Below are 23,200 nucleotides of genomic sequence, written 5' to 3'. Positions count from 1 at the left end.
CACAAGCTCTGTTCATCTTGGAAATGGCAATAAAGGAAGCTCCACATTGCAGCGTGAAGTGAGGCCAGCATGACAGCTGTGCAGTGAGATGCGCCTTGGTGCCGGCTGTCTCTGTTGGGTGATTGGGGGCCAGGGGGGCAGGTGGGTCATGGAAAGCCATGGTCACCACCAAGCCCTACCAGTGCTCAGTGAGCAGAGGTGGAGAGCAACTCTGTTACTCCAGAGAGGGTGCTGTTTGCTGGCCAGCACAGGGGAACTTGCTTATGAGGTGAGAATTCACTCTCCCTGTGAGCAAAGGGCAGGCTTTGTGCCAGTGCCTGTCAACTGTGGAAGGACAAGGGCTTCCTGGTCCTTCCAGGGCTGTAGGCAGCTCTGATGAGGTTAGCCATGCCCGTACCTGTACCCCCTGCATGGAGAAGGCTGTGCACCACCACGGCCTAGGGCAGAGGCCTCTTCCGAGTGAACCCCAAGTGCTGTGTGCCTGGTGCTCCCCGACACAGGCCACAACCGACTGGAACAGGAACATAAGCGCCTAACATAATAGCTGATGCTGATTAAGCCCCTGACATGGAGTTTCTCAGTTAACCTCACAGAATATAAGATAGCTACCTCTGTTATTCCTAATTTATAGATGAGAGAACTGAGGCCCGGCAGGGCTAGTACCCTAGCTCACACATTCGAGAGTGTCAGGGCCCGATTTCTGCCCAGAACTGATGGGTTCAGGGCTCCCTACCCGCAGTGCTGGACTGTATCCCTCAGGAAGGAGTACGGTTGCCTCTGAGCTGGCCCGACAGCACAGTAATGCTGATGTCTGCTTGAGACAGTGAAGGATTGCATTTCATTGGTCAAGATTCCTCACGTGATCTCTGTGGAAGTGGTTGGGAAATGTGTCTTCAGTGAGACTGGGGAAGAGAGGAGAGTTGGTGTGGTGGTGGAGGGGAGATGGCAGAGGGAGGAGCAGGGGGATGGGGGGAGGGAGGGGAAGAGCAACCTCTGCTGTGTTATACAGTTCCCCATAGGTGGGCATTTGGGCCAACACAGTGTTTCACTAATACGAACAATACTGCCATGAAAATGCTCAGACATACCTTGGGGGCACATAAACCTGTATTTGTGGAGGAAATTCACCTAGAAATAGAATTGCTGGGTTATTGGGCACATACACTCAGAAAGCCAATCAATACCACCAAAGTGCTTCCCCAGAAGACTCGACCAAGTGACACGCCTACCAGTGGTGTACATCTTGCTTCCCCACTGGCAGGCCCAGCTGGATGTTATCAAGACTTCTGGCTTTTGCCAATTTGACTGACCTCCTAGTAATTTTGATGGTATTTCCCTCATTATAAATTAGTGTTTTTCATATATTGACCAATTTATTTTGTCTTCTGGGAATTGACTGTTCATAACATTTGCCCTTTTTCTATTTTTAAAAATTGATTTCTAGATGCCTATTAATTATATGTGACATCTTGCCCCCCAGCCCTGTACTTATTTTTAACTCTATTTATAAGTGTATTTGTTGGCATTATCGAGGTTTTTCATTTTTGAGCTCATACCTGACCATCTTTCTCTTTCTGGTTTTGAGAATTTGTGTCTTGACTTTTTGCCTGGGTTTTGTATATGTCCTCCCCACTCTGAGGTATAAAAACACTCTCATATTTTATTTTAAATCTTTATATAGAGTTTATTTTTAGCCCCTTCCTCCATCTAAAATTTATTTTTGTGTAAGATGTGATATTGGTATTCTTATTTCTCTTATTAAAAATAACATCCCAGGGCTTCCCTGGTGGCGCAGTGGTTAAGAATCTGCCTGCCAATGCAGGGGACATGTGTTTGAGCCCTGGTCTGGGAAGATCCCACATGCCATGGAGTAACTAAGCCCGTGCACCACAACTACTGAGCCTGTGCTCTAGAGCCTGTGAGCCACAACTACTGACCCCGCGTGCATCAACTACTGAAGCCTGTGTGCCTAGGGCCTGTGTTCCGCAACAAGAGAAGCCACCGCAATGAGAAGCCTGCACACAACGAAGAGTAGCCCCCACTCACCACAACTAGAGAAAGTCCACACACAGCAATGAAGACCCAGCGCAGCCAAAAATAAATAAATAAATATATTAAAAAATTAACATCCTGTGAGCTCCATCTGAATTGTCCAAAATGTTAGTGAGATAACTCTTTTATTACCTACTAAGTGACTGTACAGACTTATCTTTATTCTTTCCCATTGATTGTTTAGTCTTTCCTGGCACCAGTTCTAAGCTGTTCTAAAGATAGTAGCTTTATTGTATGTTTCAATAACTGGTAAACCAAGTCTGTACATTGTCAAAATATCTTGCCAATTCTGAAACATTTTTATCTTCAAGATTAGCTTTGAAATCAGCTTGGCACAGCTCATTAATCAATCCTACTACATTGGGATTGGGATAGCATTGACTAGAGAGATTACTTTGGAGATGACTATCATCTTTATGATGTGCATCTCTTCATCCAGGAGCATGTGTTCAAGTCTTCTTTTGTGCCCTTAAGTAGTTTTATAGTTGTCTCCATACAAGTGTTACGCAGGTCTGGTGAGATTTAATTCTACATATTTTATGGGTTTTGTGGTATTGAGAATAGGTAACTTTTTTCATTGTATTTTCAAAGAGGTTATGATTATTGTTAGCAGATGACTTCCTGGTGGTGGGAGTAGTGAGCTTCCCATCACTGGAGGAATCAAACAGAGGTTGGCCAACCAGGTAGGGACTGTAGAGGGCATTCATCACCAGGGACACACTCTGACCTCCAAGGTTCCTTCCCGTGCCAAGAATGAGTGTGTCTATGAAGTGTCAGAATCAGGACTTGCTTTTGATGACCCAAACCTTTCTGGGAGGTATACCTGCCTTTTTCAATTTCTCTTTTTGTTCCCTTAACCTTAAATTGTTATCTTTGGATTCTGGGCCTTTTCTGTACACCTGGAAAAAGACAGTACAAGTCTCTTTTAATACCACATACAGCAGTGCTGGGAGACTCTTCTGTGTATTTCCAGGGAAAATTAAAGAATAATCCATGACTATGTAACCCATAGTCTCTTCCCAGCTGTTTTCTTGATGCCATTCTGTTATACAGCCTCTAAAAAAGATGGAGAATTATGACAACTGGAAAAATTCTGCCACACGGTGAGGGGCTTTTTGTCATTTGTGAAGAACTGTGGAGATGCAGGAGTTCTTTATGGGCACCACACTCTCTCTGTGGATGGTGGAGAGAGGACTGCTTATCCTGCAGTAGCCTTGAGGCCTTATCCCAGCTACCACCCCTGCCTGCCGTAGGGGCTTCTCCAGTCTGGCCCAGATGGTTATTTTCTTTTAAAAACTACCTTGGAAGATCCTTGCCCTTCTCTCTTTAGTACCTAGTATCTGAGAGTTCAGAGTAGGCTGTGTGCCGAGAGGAGTTCAGAGGAGTTGAGATGCTTTACCTGCAAAGCTTCCATCAAGTGTGTGACCCTCATCCTTGACAGGCCTTGGCCCAGTGACTGCCAACTGTACCTCAAGACACATAGGATCAGTTTCCTTGTTCTAGATTTCTTTCCTGATCTCAGTCTCCACACTGGCACCAGCCTGGGGGAAATTACCAAGCTCTGGGTTGAGTCAGGACATGCTAAATCAAATGAGTTGTTTGGGGTGATTCAGCGTTTGAGTTTGCATCAAGTAAGAATGATATTCCAAAACAAGTTGCTCTGTGGGAGACCCTGCCCAAGAACGGTCTATCCTTCTGTTGTGCCAAAGACTCAAGTGTGTCCCAAAGTCCTTTGACTTCAAGAAGAATCTGACTGGCTTATACTGTTGCCTCTGGTGGCAGCAAACACCTTAGAGCCTGCCTGGCAGGTTGTGACCTAGTGTATGGATCTTTCAGCAGGATGATCTATGGGGATTCTTTCTCTCAGGGACTACCTGAATCCCGCAGAGAAAGAATCCCAGTCTGGGCTGGGAGCCCTGTGTAGAAGCCTGGTAGATCCCATAGAGAAGATCTGCCTGGGGCCTCAAAAGCCTTAGGCAGGAAGATGTCGTCAGAGGGCCTTCAGGTCAAATGTTCTGGACAGTGTCTTTTATTCACTGTACAGGTGTGCACGTGGTCACTCTTTCTCTGCTGGAAGGTGCATGGATGGGCAGGGATTCCTGGGTAACTATACTGAATAGTCTTTAATGCATGTGGAGCATACTAAGATACACTATGGCTTCAACGTATATTCTGCCATTTGATTCTCCCATAAGTAGGAAGAAGGCAGGGACCCTGCATGTCCCTGCAGCATGGTGCCTGGCCTGCTCAGGGCCCGGGGATGCATCTCCACCAGTCTTGTCAGTCAGTGGCTTGTGTGACAGCTGTGCATGTGCCCACCTCCCCTGCAGACTTTGAGCTCCTCAGGGTAGACGCCAGGGAATTTTTCATACCATAATCTTACATACGGGGCTTAGCACACTGTAGGGTCTCAGCAACACAGATGGATTGATCAGTCAAGAATCCATGAAAGATTAGGCTCAGAGAGCATGAGTGACCTGCCTAAAGTCACAAACCTGGCACTCAGCCCGATTTTCTTTGTGAGTCCAGTGGATCTTTCACCACTTCTGAAAGCCCTGGAGGCAACATTTCAGGGCCAGGAAGGAGGTCTTGATGGGCAGGTCTTTAAGAGGACATGACCTCTAGCTTTCCTTGACTTGAAGTGTCCCCAAGGAATCTGCAGGGGGTGTCATGTCCAAGCTCCCCTCTCTCTGGCCTCACTTTGGGCCACAAATAGAAGATTCCACCTTCTATCCCTCCCTCACACAGACAGTGACGCAAGATGGCTGTCAGCCATTCCTGCTGAGATACACTGCCTCTTGGGGTGCAGGGCCCTCAGCCATCCTCCAAGGGCTCCTGCAGCCCTGGGGAAACCTACATGCTCAGGCTTTGGCTTAGGCCAGGTGGAGGGGCTGTCTCTTTTCCCACAAAGTGAAACTCACCCCCTTCTCTCCCAGGCAATTAGCTCCATAGAAGCAGGAGAAACAAGAATTATTTTCTACAAACATTGGTGTTTGGTGAAATGTGTAACACTGGGTTCTTTGATGCTCCTGAAATCCCTCTCAGCGGGGTCTCTCCTTGTTTTGACTAGTCATTTCTTCTTATTACTAACTGTTATGATTAGGAGAATTGCCTGAGTACAGGACCAGTGTTTCCAAGACCCTAAAGAGCAACAGACTCAGACGTGCTCAGCAAGGCCCTGGAACCACGGTTGCCCTGTTTCTATAGGGAAACTACTGAAATGGTTCAGGAACAAGAGCTTCCTGCCTCCACAAGGGACCTACCCCCTACCCCCCAGCACCTGGCTACATTTGCATCACACTTGCACCTTGCACCCTTAGGTGCCTCCACCCTAGGGGGAAGAGTTATTAAGAGTGCACTTTGGAACCATTCAAGCCTGTACTCAAGTCTTGATTCCAGCATTCACCCACCACATGATTTAGGCAAGTTATTTAATGGCTCTGAGCTACAATTTCCTTATATGTAAAATGGGGATAATAGTTCCTACACCATGGGATGTTGGGAAAATGAGATTTCATTAAGTTATGTAACAAAATGCCTATGATAGTACTTTGCATAGAGGGTTTGTTGTTAAAATGAAATTCACAATTCCATCTAGAACTCCACTGAAAAGGAAACCACAGCCATCTCTCTGATCTTTTAGATGATCTTTGTAGAAATCTATTCTAGGCAAACTACCAAAATTACTCACTCACTCAGTGGCATGAAGCAAACGAGTTCCACCCAATCAAAGCCTTGTCCTCCTGACATCCATGCAGATGGCACAGGTGTCTACCCCCAGGAAGACTATGTCCCTGGGGTTCATTTTAAACTGGTTCAAAAGGTGACATAAAGTTGTCTCTGGGAACATTGAGATCTGAGGGCAGTTAGGAAAAGTAAAGCAACATGACTGCTCCAGGTTTCAATGTCCTCTCCTCCTTTCTCCACGGGGGACAGCCTACATTTTGAGAGGAGTAACTGGCGTACCTGAGCTTACAAAGGGACAGACATGACTCAGTTTTCCGGTCCTGTGCCTCAGGCCCCCAGCACAGCTCCTTCTTTGGAAAAGACACCTCAGGACTTCAGACACTACCATTTTCATATTGAGCAAAACAGTGTTCTAATTGTCTGGTGCTCATCCCTCACAAATTATAGATAATCCTTGATCAGTTTTTCCCAAAGATCCCAAGCCCCTCCAAGCTTCCACTATCGAATGGAGGGTGCCTCAGCAGTCTGTTCATTTGATGCCGCTGCTCTCCACCAGGTCCCTGATAACTTACTCTTGGTTTCCTGATATGGCAAGTAGTCATACACCCCACCCCCTTAATGACAAAACTTTACAACCCCTGTTGTCGAAGACCCTTGTTATTGTGGTGTTATTGGTGCCTGACAGAGAACCTTTGGGAACTGCCCACTGCCATCCAGGGAACCCCAGTGAAAGTGGGGGTGCTCAGGCTCATATGCACCTCTCCAAGGTGCTGAACCTGCACGACACACCACGTCACAAACCTTTCCTCTAGCATAGTGGTCACTCTTGTCGAATCTCTCCCAGGAAGTCTACAGCAAGTGAAGGAATGGTGGAAGAGGAATTGGTGCCTCAGGAGGGCAAGAGAAATGGAGAGAGAGAGAGAGAGAGCTGAACTTAGTCTGAAGAGTGTCAAAGCTACACGTGGCAGCCAGAGAGAATAAAGAGACGTTCTTTGTTTTGACATTGTTTTCAATAAACAAGTTACCAAAGAAGGAACCACAGCTGAACATGAAGTTGACCTCATGTTTATTTGGTAACTCTACAGCCTTTCTGACATTCACAAACTTTCCCCTTTTTGGCTTATGTTACCCTCCAGCCCATCCTGCTTTCAGCCCTGTATGCTGTATTGAGGGCAAAGGCGTAACCACCAGCCTGACTTAGTTTCCTGCATACTTTGCCTATATATAAAACCTCTTCAGACCTTCATAGCCCCCATTTCCATGTCTGCCTCTTCTCCCTGATTCCTATCTATTTCTCTATAAAATCTCAAAGACCTTTATTCTTCCCTAGGAAGACTTCCAATCACTCAGACATGGTTCCTTAAAGTAGCTATGTCACAGTGAGCAGTGAGTAAAGAGATGTCCTGATAGTACTATCACTTTTGATAACCAGTCCTGGACCACTCCTCACATGTCTTCCTTGCCCCTCACAACACACTTTTTTTTGCCATCCCTATCCCTGATATTATTTTCTGATCTCCCTTTCTCTCCCTTCTTAATCCTCAGCCCACTTTAAAATATGCAAACCACATATTTCCAAACTAAAATCTTGACTCTTCTCAGCCATGAGAACACTGTTTCTGCATTCAAGAGTCTTGAGTATCAAATGTCCTTTTTGGCTCATTCACAAATCCTATCTCAACCCTTTCTCCTAAAGGAAGATTGCACAGAGAACACAGTTTGCTGTAGGAGTATAAAGGTGGGGTTTCCCTGCCAGGAGGAAGGAGAATAAGAAAGACCAGATACTGATCAAAGCCAGACAGCCTCTTAGAAGGCCAGAAAGCAGATGTATAGATGTACACAGAGGTTCTGAGCCCAGGAGGTAAAAAGAGCTGGAACCATTCTGGAGACACAGCCCTATACTCAAGACTAGGGCTCTACCTAGGATGTGCTTGCAAGGGTTAGGTGTCCCAGAGGGTATAGACTAGAGCAGAAAGCCTTCAAGGTGTTTCTCCCCAAGTACAACTCCAATCTTGTAGGCAGGATGCCCAGACACCATCTCTAAAAATTCTTTTCTTCATTGATCTTATCATTCCTCAAACATCCGTTTGTAACTCTTTGTGTCTGTACTACTTGCTTTGACACTTAACTGTATGTGCCCACAATTCCCAGTACTCTGTAGGTAAGGGTTCTTGCCTCATTAATAAACATATGAGTTCCTCTTATCTTCATGGATGTCAGCATAGGTCTGGGCATCAGGGTTTCTGCTCAAGGAACAAGTGGCTGAATTAGATTAATCTTAGTTCAACGAGTGGGTCAACCAGATCATCCAATAATGATGATACTAATAATAATAGCAGCTGACATTAACTGAGTTTTTCTGGGTACCAACCATATAGCTAAACTCCTTGGACTTACTATCTCATTAAATCCTCAAAACTACCATTTTTCAGATGAAAAAATTAAGGCTTAGAAGTTCACATCCCTAAGTTTTGCCAACAAGAGAATATTTTTTTAACTTTGTTGCTGTGAACATTTAGGAGGTTTGTTGGTTGGTTTCAGAGACCTCTCAGAGTCTCTGGAAACAAGTATCTGTTCAAGTACATGTTCATTTTTCTCAGGAAAATCTTCGTTGCTCTCATCAGATTCTTCAATGGGTCATGCACACAAAAGGGATGGCCTCATCTGTGGCCTTATGCAGAGCAGTTCAATTCCAGCCTGCACAAGGAGCCTCCCAGGAGAGCATTGCCTCGCTGTGATTGTCACCCTCACCTGCTCCCCATGGGGAGGGGTACAAGGACACAGACCCTGGCAGCAGCAATGCACAGTTAGCTGGACACTGCCTGCTCTATACCTCGGACCAGCCAGAAATTCACATCTAAATTCTCAAACCAGGATGTTGGCTTTATTAAGATTCCTAATAAAGAAATTGGCTTCCGGGGCTTCCCTGTCTTCAGCCGATTTTCCCTTTGATTACTCAAGAGTGCGCTTATTTCCAGCTTTATGCCTACAAATAAACTCAACTACTCTCTCCCACCCACCCTGTCTCTCGATTCTTTAAAAAAAAATCATCTGGCCCAAAGCACATTAAGAAGCAGGAGATTCTATCTCAATGTGACAACACTTGGGCTAGCCCTATGGCTCTAGAAGGATCATTTCTGCTTAACTCTTTGAAGTCCCAACGCCATCCATGCTCCATGCAGTCTGAGCCAACCTCTCAGGCACATCCTGGAAGACCCTGGAGACCCATCCCTACGACCCAGAATCCACCCTGTTCCTTCCACCCAGACAGAGGATCACAGCTCAGCAGTTTTCCCATCCTTTAAAAGGACTGAGTTTTCCTAGCCCTTTCATCAGGAAGCTTTCATCAGTAGTAACCGTGGCAACAGATCAGAGAGGCTTCAAAAAGCCTGTCTGTATGTAATTAAGAAAAACGAGGACACGGACGAGAGAGCAGGGAGTTTAGACAAGGAGACCCTGGCTCTGAGCCCCGCCAGTGTACTTCCCGAGGGCTTCTGAGGACGGAGAAAGCAGATTTTCTTCTCCCTCTGGCCTCCCTCTCCACTCCCCCTTTAAAGTTTTAGTTTGCTGGTCTCAATTGGCCTCCTTCCTGAGGATGTTGCTGGGGACCCCAGTGCTGGCCCAACGCTCTCTGCAGGGGGAGGGCCCCAAACCCAGGGGATGCAGCCCTGATGGGTAGAAAATGGCCCTAGCACTTCCTCTAGGGAGATTTATTTGGAGGCCAAATCTGCTCTCTGGTTAGACTCTTTGTTCAGGCACAGGAGAGACTAGGCTGCCTACTTGCAGGAATGCATCCTTGTCATCAGGACAATGGAGCACAAACTTGAGGACAATCATTGTTTTAGCTGCCCAGACACTGGGCCTGGCTTGCCTGGCCTGGAAGAAGCCACGTGGGAAAAGGGACAGGAGCAAGCATTGTGGGGAGGCAATCTGAGCCTGGGGATGGCTTTATTTCCTGACACTTATTCTCATCTGGAACCATCTCCTTTATCTCTGTGTTTCCTTTTTTCCTGTCAGTTTTTTCTCTCCATGTAAGCTCCATGGGAGTAGGAGCTTGTCTGGCTTGCTTTTTCCTATTTCCCAAGTGCCCAGAACAGTGCAAGAGTATTTATTAAAAGAGTGAGTGAGTGAACAAATGAATAATGAATTGGGTTCTAGCCATCGTTTGTGGCTCAGACTTGGGTCACTTCCACAAGTATGCGCTGGGAGTCCAGGCACCATGCAGGTTCTCCGAGCTCTCTGAGTCTGCTCTCCAGGGAAGGCTCTTAATGTCTGTTCCTGCTCCTTGGAAGGAAAGGATTCAGATTTATGCAGCCTTGGACTCGGCAACCACGGCTCCCACAGAGCCCTGTTCATGCCCCACAGATGCATTTGCTCTGGAGTGCAGCCATGAATGAGGGGTGGTTGCTTCATATGAAGCCTGTTTTTAAATAAACTTGAAAAATTCTTCTTGGAAACCCACTGCTTTTCTTCTTGAGTGGGAAGCAAATGAACAGACATGGAGAAAGTATTGACCAGGGTTGTTCTCCCCCAGCTGCCATGGACACCAGTGGATCAGGGACGGGGCAGCTCCTTACCTGCCACTTTATCTCACCAAAGCCTCTACCATTCAGGGGCACAAGTGGGGTCCTCCCTGCTGCTGCATCCTCTCTCAGCCCCACCACAGGGCATCATGTCTCATGCTGGAGAGGGGTGCACACATGTGACCTGAAGCCTTGCACACTGCGTAGAGGTTGAAGACTGGTGGAATGGGGCCTCTCCCAGGCAAAATGCTGAGCGTAAGAATCATGGAGACTAACCAGCCACCAGCCCCTGCTCACCAGGAGGCCACAGCATGGTGAGGACATATAAGAAGAGCCCATCACAGTGCAATGGTGGATTCTGAGTTAGGCATCCAGAAATGGGCTTATGGAAGCCCAGCGCGGAGATGCATGACTCCTGGTGGAATGTGCTGGATCTGGAGGGTGAGCAGGTGTTCTTCAAGTAGATAGAAGGAAAAGAATTCCAGACAGAGGAGAAAGCACAGTGCAAAGGCTTGGCGGAAGTAAAGAGAGCTTAGTGTGCACAGGACATCACAGGAATCTTCCTGTTCGTTACAATATGAGGGTTAAGGTCCAAGGGGCCAGAGATGAGATCAAAAGCAGCAAGACCACATGGGGACCTGAAGGACTTGGAAAGGAGGGTGAACTCTTGAATAATTGGGGTTTGAGTAGAAAACAGTATGATCCCATGTACGTTTGGAACTTACACCCTGGCAGGAGAGAATGGATAGGAGAGATGGAAAGTGATGTTAAAGAATTGTTAGGAGTCTTTGCAATAGGGCAGGAAAATTGACGAGGCTCATCACTGTGAGGCAGTGGAGATACAGAGGAAGGGAAAGATCAGAGGAAAAGAGAAAAGCTGACAGACTGTGTGTGGGGCTCCCACATGTGGTGACCACACAGGGAGTTGTCAGGAAGGTAAGGACTGAATTGTGTTCCCTGGATTTTTCAAGTAGGGGCCCCCCTGCCAAAAAAGGCAGGCATGGTGGTGGAGTGGGAGAGCAACCAGGCTGCAGCTGGCTGAGCAGGGAGAGAGGGAGGCCCAAAAGGGTGACTCCGCTTTGGGAAAGATTGGCTGGAGAGTAGATAGAGGACATGTAATATAGAGAAAGAAACGCCAGGTGACCATATTTTGGTTTTAAAATGGCAATGACTGGGCTTCCCTGGTGGCGCAGTAGTTGAGAGTCTGCCTGCCAGTGCAGGGGACGTGGGTTCGTGCCCCGGTCTGGGAAGATCCCACATGCCGTGGAGCGGCTGGGCCCGTGAGCCATGGCCGCTGGGCCTGCGCATCCGGAGCCTGTGCTCCGCAACGGGAGAGGCCACAACAGTGAGAGGCCCGCGTACCACAAAAAAAAAAAAAAAAAAAAAATGGCAATGACTTATTCACATTTAAGGGGATAAGGTGGAGTTAGGGGAGAGGGTGAAGTTGAAGTTCAACGGAGAGAGGAGGTAACTGAAGTGGGGAGGTCTCCAAAGGGTGGCAGGGGTGGGTGGTCACTCTCCCTGCCGGTACCTGTCTCTGCTCCTCCGCCCAAGGCTGCTTTCTGAGTGATAGCCTCAAGATATCCTAAGGATGCAGCAGATAACATGGTTAAAGGATTTACCCCATGCCTGGCATAGAGCACGCGCTTGGTGAACGTAATTATTATGATCATGCGAAACAGTGGCCTGTGGCTGAAGCTGGGCTGTCTGCTGTAACAATGAGACAGGCAGGGATGCCACTGACCACTGGGAGCTTGTGGTCTGAGTGTCATCAGTGCAAGCAAACAGACATGTCTAAGACAGGTACCCGCCGTTATGGCCATTTAGTGACTAGTGCAGTGTGAGATGAGGCTGGCCACGACCTGTAGAAGCCCACCTAGCGTGGTCCCAACTGCCCGCCCAGTACTAGTTGTGTGCTGATTCCCAAAGAGGTGGATGTTCATCCCTGGGCATATGGGTGGGGAATTCTTGGACACTATTTGCAAGACTTTAGTAAAAATGCTTCATGAATCCTGCCCTGTCACAAGCATGCATGAAAGTCGTGCTTTAGCTCAGGCCTAATGGGCTTTATATAGTACAGTACTGATTTTCTTTCATGTTTTAATACAATCCGATTTAATATTTGCTTTCTGCTCTAGCTGCTTGCTGTTGACTGATTCAACACAGAATCCTTCCCTGGTGCCCCCCGACCTTGTTGTTATTCCCTCATTCTGTGTGTTGGCATTTGATTCCTGTCTCCAGCATGAATTGCGCTACACGTCTTCGTTCAGCTGGCGACAGTCACGTGCATGAATTCTGAAAGCATTACTATCCAGAGCAGTGACTCCAGCCGGCCCACCATTGCGGGGGGGCGGTGCTTCCAGGAGGGATCCATTTCCATCAGGTGGATACTGAAGATAAGCAGAGCTCAGCCTGGGAGCCAGAGGCTGTGATCTGCTCTGTTCTTGGGCAGGAGATTCTCCAACTTAATCTCCAAATGCTCAGGACTGCGGCCGGCCATTAATTCGGCAACATTTTTGCCGTCCTACTAGGGACCAGGCTTTCTAGAGTTTTACAACAAGGCATTTCAGCCTTTGCCAGAGTGTGACCAGCAGCCATGGGCAGAACTTTCCAGAGGGAAGAGGCTGCCCTCCTTGAGTCCCTGTGAGCCAGGCTGATTTGTAGGAGAGGCAGTCTGTTCAAATGTCCTGTTGTCCGTTTATAGATTTGACTGCCAACTCTTGGAGTGTCATATCAGAGTAAGGCCAGCTCTTCCCTTAGTAGGAAAAGATAGTTTCACTAACAGGCAGCACAGGGCTATAGCTAAGAACGTGAGCTTTGGAATCAGGCAGATGTGGTGTCCATGCCAATTTTAGTTCTCATAGACCAAATGATCTATAGCCAGTCCCCATTCTCAGCATTATTTTCCCTTTCAATAAAATTGAATTAATTATTGTACCCTCCCAATAGCATTCTTGGGGTGGGGGGGGCATGTTAAATGCATGCAAAGTAGCTAGCAGAGTGTCTGGGACAAACCCCTGTGTTCTTCTAGTGTCATGGAGTCAAAAATGGTGGCTGCGTGAATTTCCTGACTTCATGCACCAAAACTTGTGCAATGTGTATATTCATCTCTCCAGGTCTCCTGGCAGCCCATCCTACAGAAAAACACTCCCAATGCCATGCACACACCACATAGATCCCAGATTGTATGAGATTTTATGCAGGATGCCTGGATATGTTGGGTCTTATGAGGGGTCACTCCTATCCCTCAACCCTTGAGCTCTACACCAATTAAGAAAAGACAAGGAATCCAATAAGAGTCCAATATACATACATATTATTGATACTAAAGTTGCCTGGAGGATGCAGCTTGGTCCTTCGAACAGAAGGGCTTGTACCCAAGTCCTCCATCCTCCTCTCCCTTGGCACACATGGTTCAAAGAAGGAAAACCCCAGTGGGGATGACTAAAAGGGGAGTGGGAGACAGGTTGTCATCTCTGTCATTTTTTCTCAGAATGGATTGAGGCATGGAGATTTGGGGCTGAGGGAGGAGAAGGGATGTGTGTATGTGATGAGAGTAGGAACACACCAAAGACAAATGGAGAGATGCTGGGGAAACTTCTATCCAACCTCACTGTCCTTTCGTTGTCTCCCTATAGGTGTGCCATCAGGTCCCCGCAATGTCATATCCATTGTCAATGAGACATCCATCATTTTGGAGTGGCACCCTCCTCGGGAGACGGGTGGGCGGGATGATGTCACCTACAACATCATCTGTAAGAAATGCCGGGCAGACCGCCGGAGCTGCTCCCGCTGCGATGACAACGTAGAGTTCGTGCCCAGGCAGCTGGGCCTGACTGAGTGCCGTGTCTCCATCAGCAGCCTGTGGGCCCACACCCCCTACACCTTTGACATCCAGGCCGTCAATGGGGTCTCCAGCAAAAGTCCCTTCCCCCCACAGCACGTCTCCGTCAACATCACCACAAACCAAGCTGGTAAGTCTACAGGCATCTGTGCTCCTGTCTGTCTGTCTGCGGGGCTGGCTCTTTGCCACTTCTGTGCAGGAACAAAGCTTCGGCCACACATATCTCATTTGTCTGCCCTCAGACCTCCTCCCAGGAGTGAAAGTATTAGGCGATGGGCATTTGTGGCCATGGAGGAAAAGGCTGTAGTGTTTCACCTCTGAGAATGAACTGGATTCTGAGGGGTTTTCTTGTGCCCAGTTCAAAAGCAAAGATGTACATCCAAGCCAGAGTACGACCCAGTGCTCTGCAACCAGCTGGGGCTCAACGAATGTCCTTGGAAGGGTGGATGGACAGATGGATGGATGGGTCGGTGGGCGGATGGGCAGAAACACTGCACGATCTTGAGAACACCAGTGCGGCTTTATTAGCCAGCCCAGCGAAAGAAACTTCCCAGAAATCATGTGATAGTCAGTGCTGCCTTCATAGATTATTTTTCAATTAAACCCATGTAATTCAGTAGTACGTTCTCCTTTACAACTTGGTCAGATGAATGCTAAACTGTTATAGAGACTTCAGATAGTTGGCAGTAGATCACTCCTGATGGCTGGTACATCCCTGTGGCATGCATAGCTCAGAACACATTTTCTTCTCTTCTCTTTATTTCTGTATCTTTTGCTCTTCTGACCTTTTCCTTTTATTACTTTTCACACCCCTTGCAACAATCCATTTCTTTTTATATCCATTTAACCAGTCCATTCATGCACTCACTCATTTGTTTATTTATTCACTCAATTATTGAGACAGTTATTCAGCATTTACTGTGTGCCAAGCTATGGATTAGACACTGTGAGGGATACAATGATACTCGGACACCATCGTCCCTCCCGTGAAACTCAATCACTGAAGAATTTCCAGGACATAGACACAAAGTACAGAGCTAAGGATTGTGTGCTGTAAACATGCAGTAAATACCAAAGGAGCTAGAGAGAAATGAGTAATCTCCCCCTTGAAGGGAAGGTGCAAGGCTGCAGAGGGGACATGAAGGTCACGTATACAGGCAACGATGGGGGTCGTGGGCAGTGGACCATGATCTTCCTTGGAATTATGGATTTTTCTCAATCAACAAATTCTAAAAGGACAGCTTGTTAGTGGAATAGCAGGACCTGAGCATTTCTTTCTGCTCCCTCTCCCTCCACATAGCCCCCAATTCTTGACCTCTTCTATTCTTCTCCATCTTTTCCTACTCCTCCTCTCCCCATCCCGAGACTCATTCTACCTCTTTTAACACCAGGCATCTTTGATGACAGATGATTCTTGGGTTTAAGCTGTCAGAACTGAGAAGAAAAAAAGGTGTCGTCGGAGAGCATGGCTATCCAGATGGCTGCGTTGTTGCTGTGAGCGTGTGTGTGTTCGTGTGTGCGTGTTTGTATGTATGCGTATGGTCACGTGTTTACATGCATACGTGTGTAGTGAGAAAATAAGAGTGGAAGTGTGGAAGCCTCCAGCTGGTGACCACAGCCCCAGTGCCATGGAGACAAAGGTTGTGACAGCCCGTCTTACTCAAAGAGAAGAGAACGGTAATTTCTGCATCGTGATGAGCACATAACATGAGCAGCCTTTGTTAGCAGTATTTCCCTTGGAGAGTTTAAGGCAGAAAACTGGCTGAAATATTTTAGTGTCCCAGCTTCTGGGAATAATAATCCTTCCAGTCTGTCATGTTACGCTGGGCTTGGCTGTCTTTTCCCTCTCTCTAAGCATGTGTGAACAAACCTGCCACTTATATTGGTTTGCTTTGATTTCTGCCCCTCCCTTCCCTTCCCCTGCTATTCCCGAACCTGCCCATCTGCTTGTCTTGCCATCTGCACCTTCTCAGGCTGCCGTGGAGCTGAGGGACCAGGGCTTCTACAAGGGACCCTGCGTTACCGATATTCAAAATATTTATTTCTGTCCTTACCCTTTGGGCCCTCCAGGAGCATTTCTCATGCCCTTTGTTCGCCCTCTCATGGGCCCTTTATTCTTAACCTTCCCTGATTTTGTAGTCCCAGCCCCATTGTCACTGTCCAATCTACGATTTCCCTTTGGAAATTCTGGAATTTGGGTGTCAGAAAAGTTTACAATCAACAAGGTAAGGTTGCAAGTGCTTCTTGGTGGCATATGGTTATTATAAAATAAAGGTCAAGTTAACCAGTGGTTTCTCATCCATGGGCTGTGGGGCTCTGAGGAGCACGGTGCTGTTTGGTGAGTCCACATGTGAATGCAAGTTACTTTCCACAAACAGATATTTGTTTAAAAAGATGAGAAGTTTCAAAATAAACACTCGAGCCTGTACCTCTGCAAGAAGAGTTTAGAAACATGAATGGAAGCCCCAGATTTTATAAGGGATGAAAGAGAGACTAAATAACAGGCATCATAAAATCCCTAGTGACTCACTCAGATCCATTAAGAGACAAGGTGGATGAACCCCTGTATCACCAAGAAGTCATGATATGCCTGTCCCCTTTCCAGAGCAGCCCTGGGCTCTTCCACTCTGGGCAAGATCCAGGTCAGCCTTCCCCCTTGGACCTCCAGGTATGGTGCGACCCTTGTCAGTACCTGTGGCCACATTTGTCCTACTGTTTGGGTCATGAGTAGGTAGACGGCAGGTAAAGAAGTTGACCAAGAGCCGTCCTGGAATCAATCATTAAATCAACGATTAAGTGTTTACTGCGTATATATTCCCTGACTGGAACAGCCCAAACTGAAATGGTGGGGGGACTATTGAGTGGGTCCTGATTGAGTAATAGTTATTATTCACAGTTTGTGTCTCTTTTGAGTTGACAAACAATTTTGGAATATACAGACTCAGTTGATCTTCATAATTACCCTGTGACTTGTACATTATTGTTCCCATTTTTCCTACAAGGAAGCAGAGACTTGAAGGGCTTGGGAAATCTGGGATTAGAAGGAGGGTCGGCAGGGCATCCATTCTGTTTCTCTCTTCTGTTTCCTGCCCTAAAAGGTGGGCAGTCCCTCTGGGCTCCCCATATCATAGCCTCCAAGCACAGAGGGGTTCTTCAGAGACAGCCAGTGCCATCCGGCTGAGTGGATGGCATCTCAGTGTGCAGGCTGATTACCCTTCCACAATTTTCTCTGTGGCGCTGAGCCATGAAAGGCTTCCCCCTGCCTCTGGGTGGAAATGGGAGATAGGCATGTGTTTGTTGAGGGGTACAAGTTGTTCCAAGGTGAATTGGATCCTGACGATGGATATCAGGGTCACATGAGAGAAGGGTTTGGACAAGTTGTCTGACAAGGGTTTGGGGCTTGATCTGAATGTGAGAATCTATTTTGGGAGGCTGCTCACTGCTCTGGGCTGGTTCCTCCTTTGTTTAGGAGCTATGGACAGCATCTGTGGCTGGGTGTGCCATTCTTACTGTCCAGTAGAGGCAGGATTGTCATGCTCTCCTTCCTTGGGGCTGCCCAGATGTGCCACGTTGGTGCTGCATCGTGTTGCTCTCATGAGCCCTGCCCAGCGGAGGCAGGCAGCTCATCTTAGCTGATTTAGCTACCCGACAAAAAGAGTCATGGTTGGTATCAGTCTATCAGAGAAAGTCACCAGTAGGCTTCTCTTTCTTTCTTTTTTTTTTTTAACATCTTTATTGGAGTACAATTGCTCTACAATGGTGTGTTATTTTCTGCTTTATAACAAAGTGAATCAGCTATACGTATACATATATCCCCATATCCCCTCCCTCTTGCATTTCCCTCCCACCCTCCCTATCCCAGCCCTCTAGGTGGTCACAAAGCCAGTAGGCTTCTCTTGACCCTAGGGTTTTGATCTAAGGAGATTTTGTAGTCATCTTTTGGTCCATTGGATACATATTAGGTACAGTTCTTCCCTCGGAACCAGCATGACTGGGGGACACCACAGGGTCTATTGCATCCTGAGATCCAACAAGCCTTCATTTCCTTCTGTGATGACCCCAGTCAAGTATATATACTCAAGGATCTTGTATCGCTCGGAGAGTATCAGGATGGCATTCTCATGCAGCCCATAGGCTGAGGCAGAGGACTACCATTTTTGAGCACCTCCAGTGTGCCAAGCCCCTACCAAGTTCTTTACAAAACTGATGTGGGTCATATGAAGAAACCGAGGTCAGAATGCTTTTGGAATTTGCTCAGCATCTCACAGCCAGCAAATGATGTTTCTGGGTTTCATACTCAGGTTTGTGGCCATTTTATCCTCAGACTTATCAAAAGTTGCATTATGGTGAGCTGTGTAGGTTGTAAGCTCCCTCTAAGCTATTGCCACGTAGCTGGGCCACTTTAGGTGTCAAAAAAATGTCCATCACCTTTGGTCAGGGTTGGTCATGAATTATGCAAGCTCTGATTTACGTGAGGTCTTTAGGGATGCAGCCTGGAACTGAATACAGCTGCCTTGAGTTTAAACTAGGCCAGATCAGGTGGAACTCTCTCTGTTCCAGTGGCCAAGCGATCTGCAGAGAGGTTGTTATCACCAGTAACTTCTGCGATCACTCTCCAGCACCTGGCCCCAGGTTCAGACTGATGGCCGGATCACCTGGCTGTCAGAGAGAATTAAAGTGAATGACAAACTTTACTTCTCTTTTCTGCCAACTAGACTCTGAGTGTCAGAGTTGGGGAAGACAACCTCAGAGGAAATCTTGGAAAAAATACATAAGACAAATCAGACCAGCACATCTATAAAATCAACTTGTAGTGTGGTAAAATAAAGTCAGTAAATTTGGGAGCCTCTGAGCCAGAGAGAACACACTCAAAGACCCATGAGGCCAGGCAGGTAATGGCAGGAGCGACACGGAGCCAGGAGTCACACGAGAGGGAGTGGTGGAGACTATATAGGGAGTTGAAGAGAAGAACAGGGGCAGCCCCTACTCAGCTCCAGCAAGTGGCGTCATACCCAGCGCTGCCAGATGTTATAAGCTGAAAATCCAGATTAAAAATGTTGACAACTAATTAGAAAATTTTAAAACACTTGAGAGGCAAACAAATCCAATTCTGTATTTGGCCTTTTGGCTGTGGCTTGCAGCCTCTGATTCAGAGGGCTAATCTGACTTACCCAGCTTGAAGGGTGAGTGTGCTATGTGGTACCATCTCATCCCCCCTCGGGGCAGTCACCTTCCCTGACTCCTGGGCTTATGGTGGCAGCCGTGCAGTGGGGAGGGGAGATGTGGGGTTGACCCCTCTCTCTGCTCCTCACATGACTCATGCAAGTTCATTGAATTGCCGTGATCCCTCCTTTCTCCACAGTAAGATGGGAGGACTGGCACCTGCTTCCTATGCTGTGTGACAAGCAAATGAGACAGAGGAGAGAAAATCACTTTGCAAACTGTGTGATGGACTGGGAGATGAGCATAATTTCTGAGAATATGTCCTGAGCCAGACAGCAATTTGCTGGGCTTTTTTTTCCCCCCCTAGGCTGTTTCCTTCCAAGGCCCCTGGTCCCTTTGTTTGGGACTGATGTCATCTAGATCAGATAAATGACAGATATTGGTTTGGCCACTCTTCAAGGAAGGAGTAGGCACCAGAAAGGGGAGCAGTGAAATCTGTGTTCCAGGGGTTAATGAAGACGGCAGGGAAGGAACAGAACCTGTATACCCGACATAGGATCAACCTGCCGCTCAGAGGAGCCTGACTGTCTTTCCTCATCATGTGTTTGGAGATGCAGCACTTTTCCCTTCCCTGTATGATGCATCAGCAGCATTTATATTGTGCACAGTTCATGTATGGCCTGTGGTGCCAACTGCATGTGAAACACTAACATATACACTGTGCCCACAACACAGACACAAGCCGTTACTTAATTTTATTTAAAAAATACTACACTACTCTGTCAGTCATCACAAGCCCCTATAGTTTGCCCATTTTTAAGGCATTTTCAAAGTTCCTAGACAATTAAACTCACTCAGAGATGCTACTTTTCCCACACATGAATTACCCAGCCCACCAATTTCTCTGAACACATCACCTAATTTGCATTATTCCTTGGTTAAGTATAGTATTTGCATGCATAAAGAATAATCTTTGAATATGAAAAGGACTTTTATGATATTGCAATATATTGAGCTCTTTGGAGGGAAGATATTATGTAAATCTCAAAATTAAATATTAAAACAATATTACACTGCTGCCTGTAAAAATTTAGAGTGTTAAGGTCCATATGCTGAATCTAGTCCATTTTTAAGGGCTGGTTTCCCTGGAAATTAATAGGTGAAATTTGTTCCAGAGCAGAGAAAAAGATTGAGTCAGAACATCAAAAAGATGGGAATGACTTTAAGGAAAACTTTCATTGAACTTAATAAGGAAAAGTTAAAAACAAACTTAAGTCGATGACAATTTCACTGTTCTTAATTCAATTTCATAGTTCATTTTATTGCTTTCTTCTCATTGTTAATCTCCAAAAGGCTGTTTTTATTGTTTCTTAAGGCCTGGCATTGAGGAGGAACTTCCAAGTGGCCTCAGAAAGGTCCTGCCGTCTGCAAACAGGGGTTGTTGTCTCTTGAGTGGAACAGGTCACCACATAGCATTGCCCTTGACCAAAGTCATGGCCTTCCACTCCCAGCAGCCTTGGGTTCTCCACTAGGTGGTGAGCTCCGCAGAGAATCAGACTTTCCAACCTACCCCACTGTCATGAGGGAGGGACCCACAGCACTAGGCATAGAACCTTGATAAATATTTGCCAGGCTCCTTTAATCCCTACATATGAGCTTTGGTATATAAATGTTTGGTTGATGTGTAGTGATCAGAATATATCCTGGTGGTCCACGGGTGGGCAGGTGCTCCCTCCAGGTCAGCCAGGGGACAAGGTATCTTCCTCTCCTTTGGCTCTTAGAAGGAAAACTTAAGGGGAATGACCTTAGGATGTTACCAGAAGCCCTGATGTACTCAGAGGAAAACAGTGAGATTCAAAGGGGGGTTTGTTTAACCGCATTAACTTTGGAAATGCATTCATTCATTCACCACAATCTTTGTGACTGCCTTCCACATGCTGACTCCTTGGCTTCTGCTTCTAGGGGCTCCCATTCACTTACTCAACAGATATTTATTGATGTCTTCTGTGTGTCATTCACGGCTCCAGGCCTGAGGAACACAGGAGCAAACAGCACAGACAAGCGTCTGTGCCTTGGGGAGCTCCCATTCTGATCCCCAGCACTCGTTGAGACTGGGCTCAGATGCCTAGAAAGTCACTAAGGGGGATCTCAGCCGGGCTATGGGTACCACAGCCCACTGAGGTGCCAGCTCTCACTTTGCAAAAGTGAGGATGTGATCACATGCCATTGCTAGAAAGCATTTCAATCCGAGGAGGTTGTTGCTATACAGTGACAGTACAGGGTGGGATATTTTATTACTTACTATCTGACCAATTTGAACTTCTTGCGGACAGATTTCACATACTGGGCCACGTGGTGGTTGGGCGTAGGAAAGCTCCCTGTTCCAGGTCCTGAGCAGTGCCTAAGATGCTGCTAAAAGCTGGAGAACAGCTGTGTGGCTCTGAGGATGACTAGAGGGCCCCACGGGCCCCAGGGAACTATTTGCTCATTTTACTACCTCTTGGGCGCTCTAAATACACGGCTTGTTCAGTGAAAATGGGACTGCCAGGCAGTGAGATGTAGTAAGTTCCTTCCCCTGTTCAAAGTCCAAATGAGATTGTTATCACCCTCATTACAGAGGGAGCCTCTAGTTGGATTACGAGATAGTTTCTGTTCGCCTTGTGGCCAAGGCACAGGGGGCAGGAGGGAGGAGGAGACTGGTGATGAGTCTGTCCTCGCTCCTCTGGCGAATGTCAGTTCCTGAGTGGCTACTGTTCCCCAGTGTCTAGCTAGGTGCTATTATTCCTCTAATAACAGCATTTGAGAAATGTTCATTGAATGATTTAATAAATTATCAAATAAATGTATGAATGGATGCCTCGATCCTTCTTAAACTCATCACAGACATCAGCAAATGGTGTGGCTTTAGCTTTCTCTGTGATCTTTCCTTCCTCTGGCATCTCTGTGCGGGCACTGTGATTGCAGTTAAGACCCCACATTCTCCCAGATGTTGGTGAGACCTGGACTTCCCGGGTGCACTGTCCTCCCAAAACACGGCCCTGCGGGAGACACTCTGCTATGCCCAGGCTGGGCTGCCCCCTCCCGCATAGGCAGGGCCCCAGCTGCTCCAGCAGGCACCAGTGGGGGTGTCGGGTTGGCAATTCCGACGCTGCTGTCCATCCACCTGCACGCCAACTCTGCGCCTATCATTTTCACAGCACCATCCATGTTAAACAGGCAGGAGCACCAGGGGTTTTTGAATGCAGCAATTAACAAAACAGTAATCAAGCTAAGTGTTTAATTTCAGAAAATTAACGTCTTCTCTGAGCGGATGTGAAAGATGAGGAAAAAAGGCACATTAAATGTTCTGGGTAAATAAAGGCAAAGCCGGACTACAAATATTTTCCAGTGCAAGAGGGACTTTTTGCCAACCCTCCAGGCCCTGGGATCAGTTTCCTTCTGAGAGCTGAGCCGCAGCACAACCTCAGCTATAGGAATGAGCCCTGGGGATTTGAAGTGTGTGTGTGTCTCTTTTGCTTCCTTTCTTTTTCTTTTCTTTTCTTTCCTTTTCTTTTCTTTTCTTTTCTTTTCTTTTCTTTTCTTTTCTTTCCTTTTCTTTCCTTCCTTCCTTCCTTCCTTCCTTCTTTCCTTCCTTCCTTCCTTCCTTCCTTCCTTCCTTCCTTCCTTTCTTCCTTTCTTTTTTTTTCTTTCTTTCTTTCTTTCTTTCTTTCTTTCTTTCTTTCTTTCTGGACAGAACAAATGCTTTATGTATCCAGAAGACCTCAGGGGAAGAAGCAGGCCTCTGTGAGCCCGTCTGCCCCATAGAAACCCCTGATGTGTTTCTTGTCCTTCTCTGAGTGGTACTAGTTATAAGGATGGCGCATGAGTTCTTGAATGTGTAGGAGTTTTTTGTGTGCATGGGCCATATGTCTCCTGATAGACTGAGGGCTCC

At 46.9% G+C, this 23,200-nt stretch overlaps 1 protein-coding gene across 2 annotated transcripts in view; it reads left to right on the top strand.

The window, feature by feature from the left end:
• The window catches only part of EPHB1 (EPH receptor B1), a gene marked incomplete at both ends in the record, with an annotated part of 425,673 nt that overhangs the window by 295,926 nt on the left and 106,547 nt on the right, over positions 1–23,200 (top strand). For both annotated transcript variants that reach the window (XM_082839068.1, XM_082839067.1), the window contains one exon: positions 13,901–14,236. In XM_082839068.1, the coding sequence (XP_082695194.1) occupies positions 13,901–14,236 (336 nt within the window). The remainder of the gene's footprint in view (positions 1–13,900; positions 14,237–23,200) is intronic.

This window comes from Leucopleurus acutus (genome assembly GCF_964270905.1).
Source record: "Leucopleurus acutus genome assembly, chromosome: 5".
Lineage (NCBI taxonomy): Eukaryota > Metazoa > Chordata > Mammalia > Artiodactyla > Delphinidae > Leucopleurus > Leucopleurus acutus.
The sequence above is the reverse complement of the archived record's forward strand: the minus strand, read 5'-3'. Positions and strand labels throughout refer to the sequence as shown.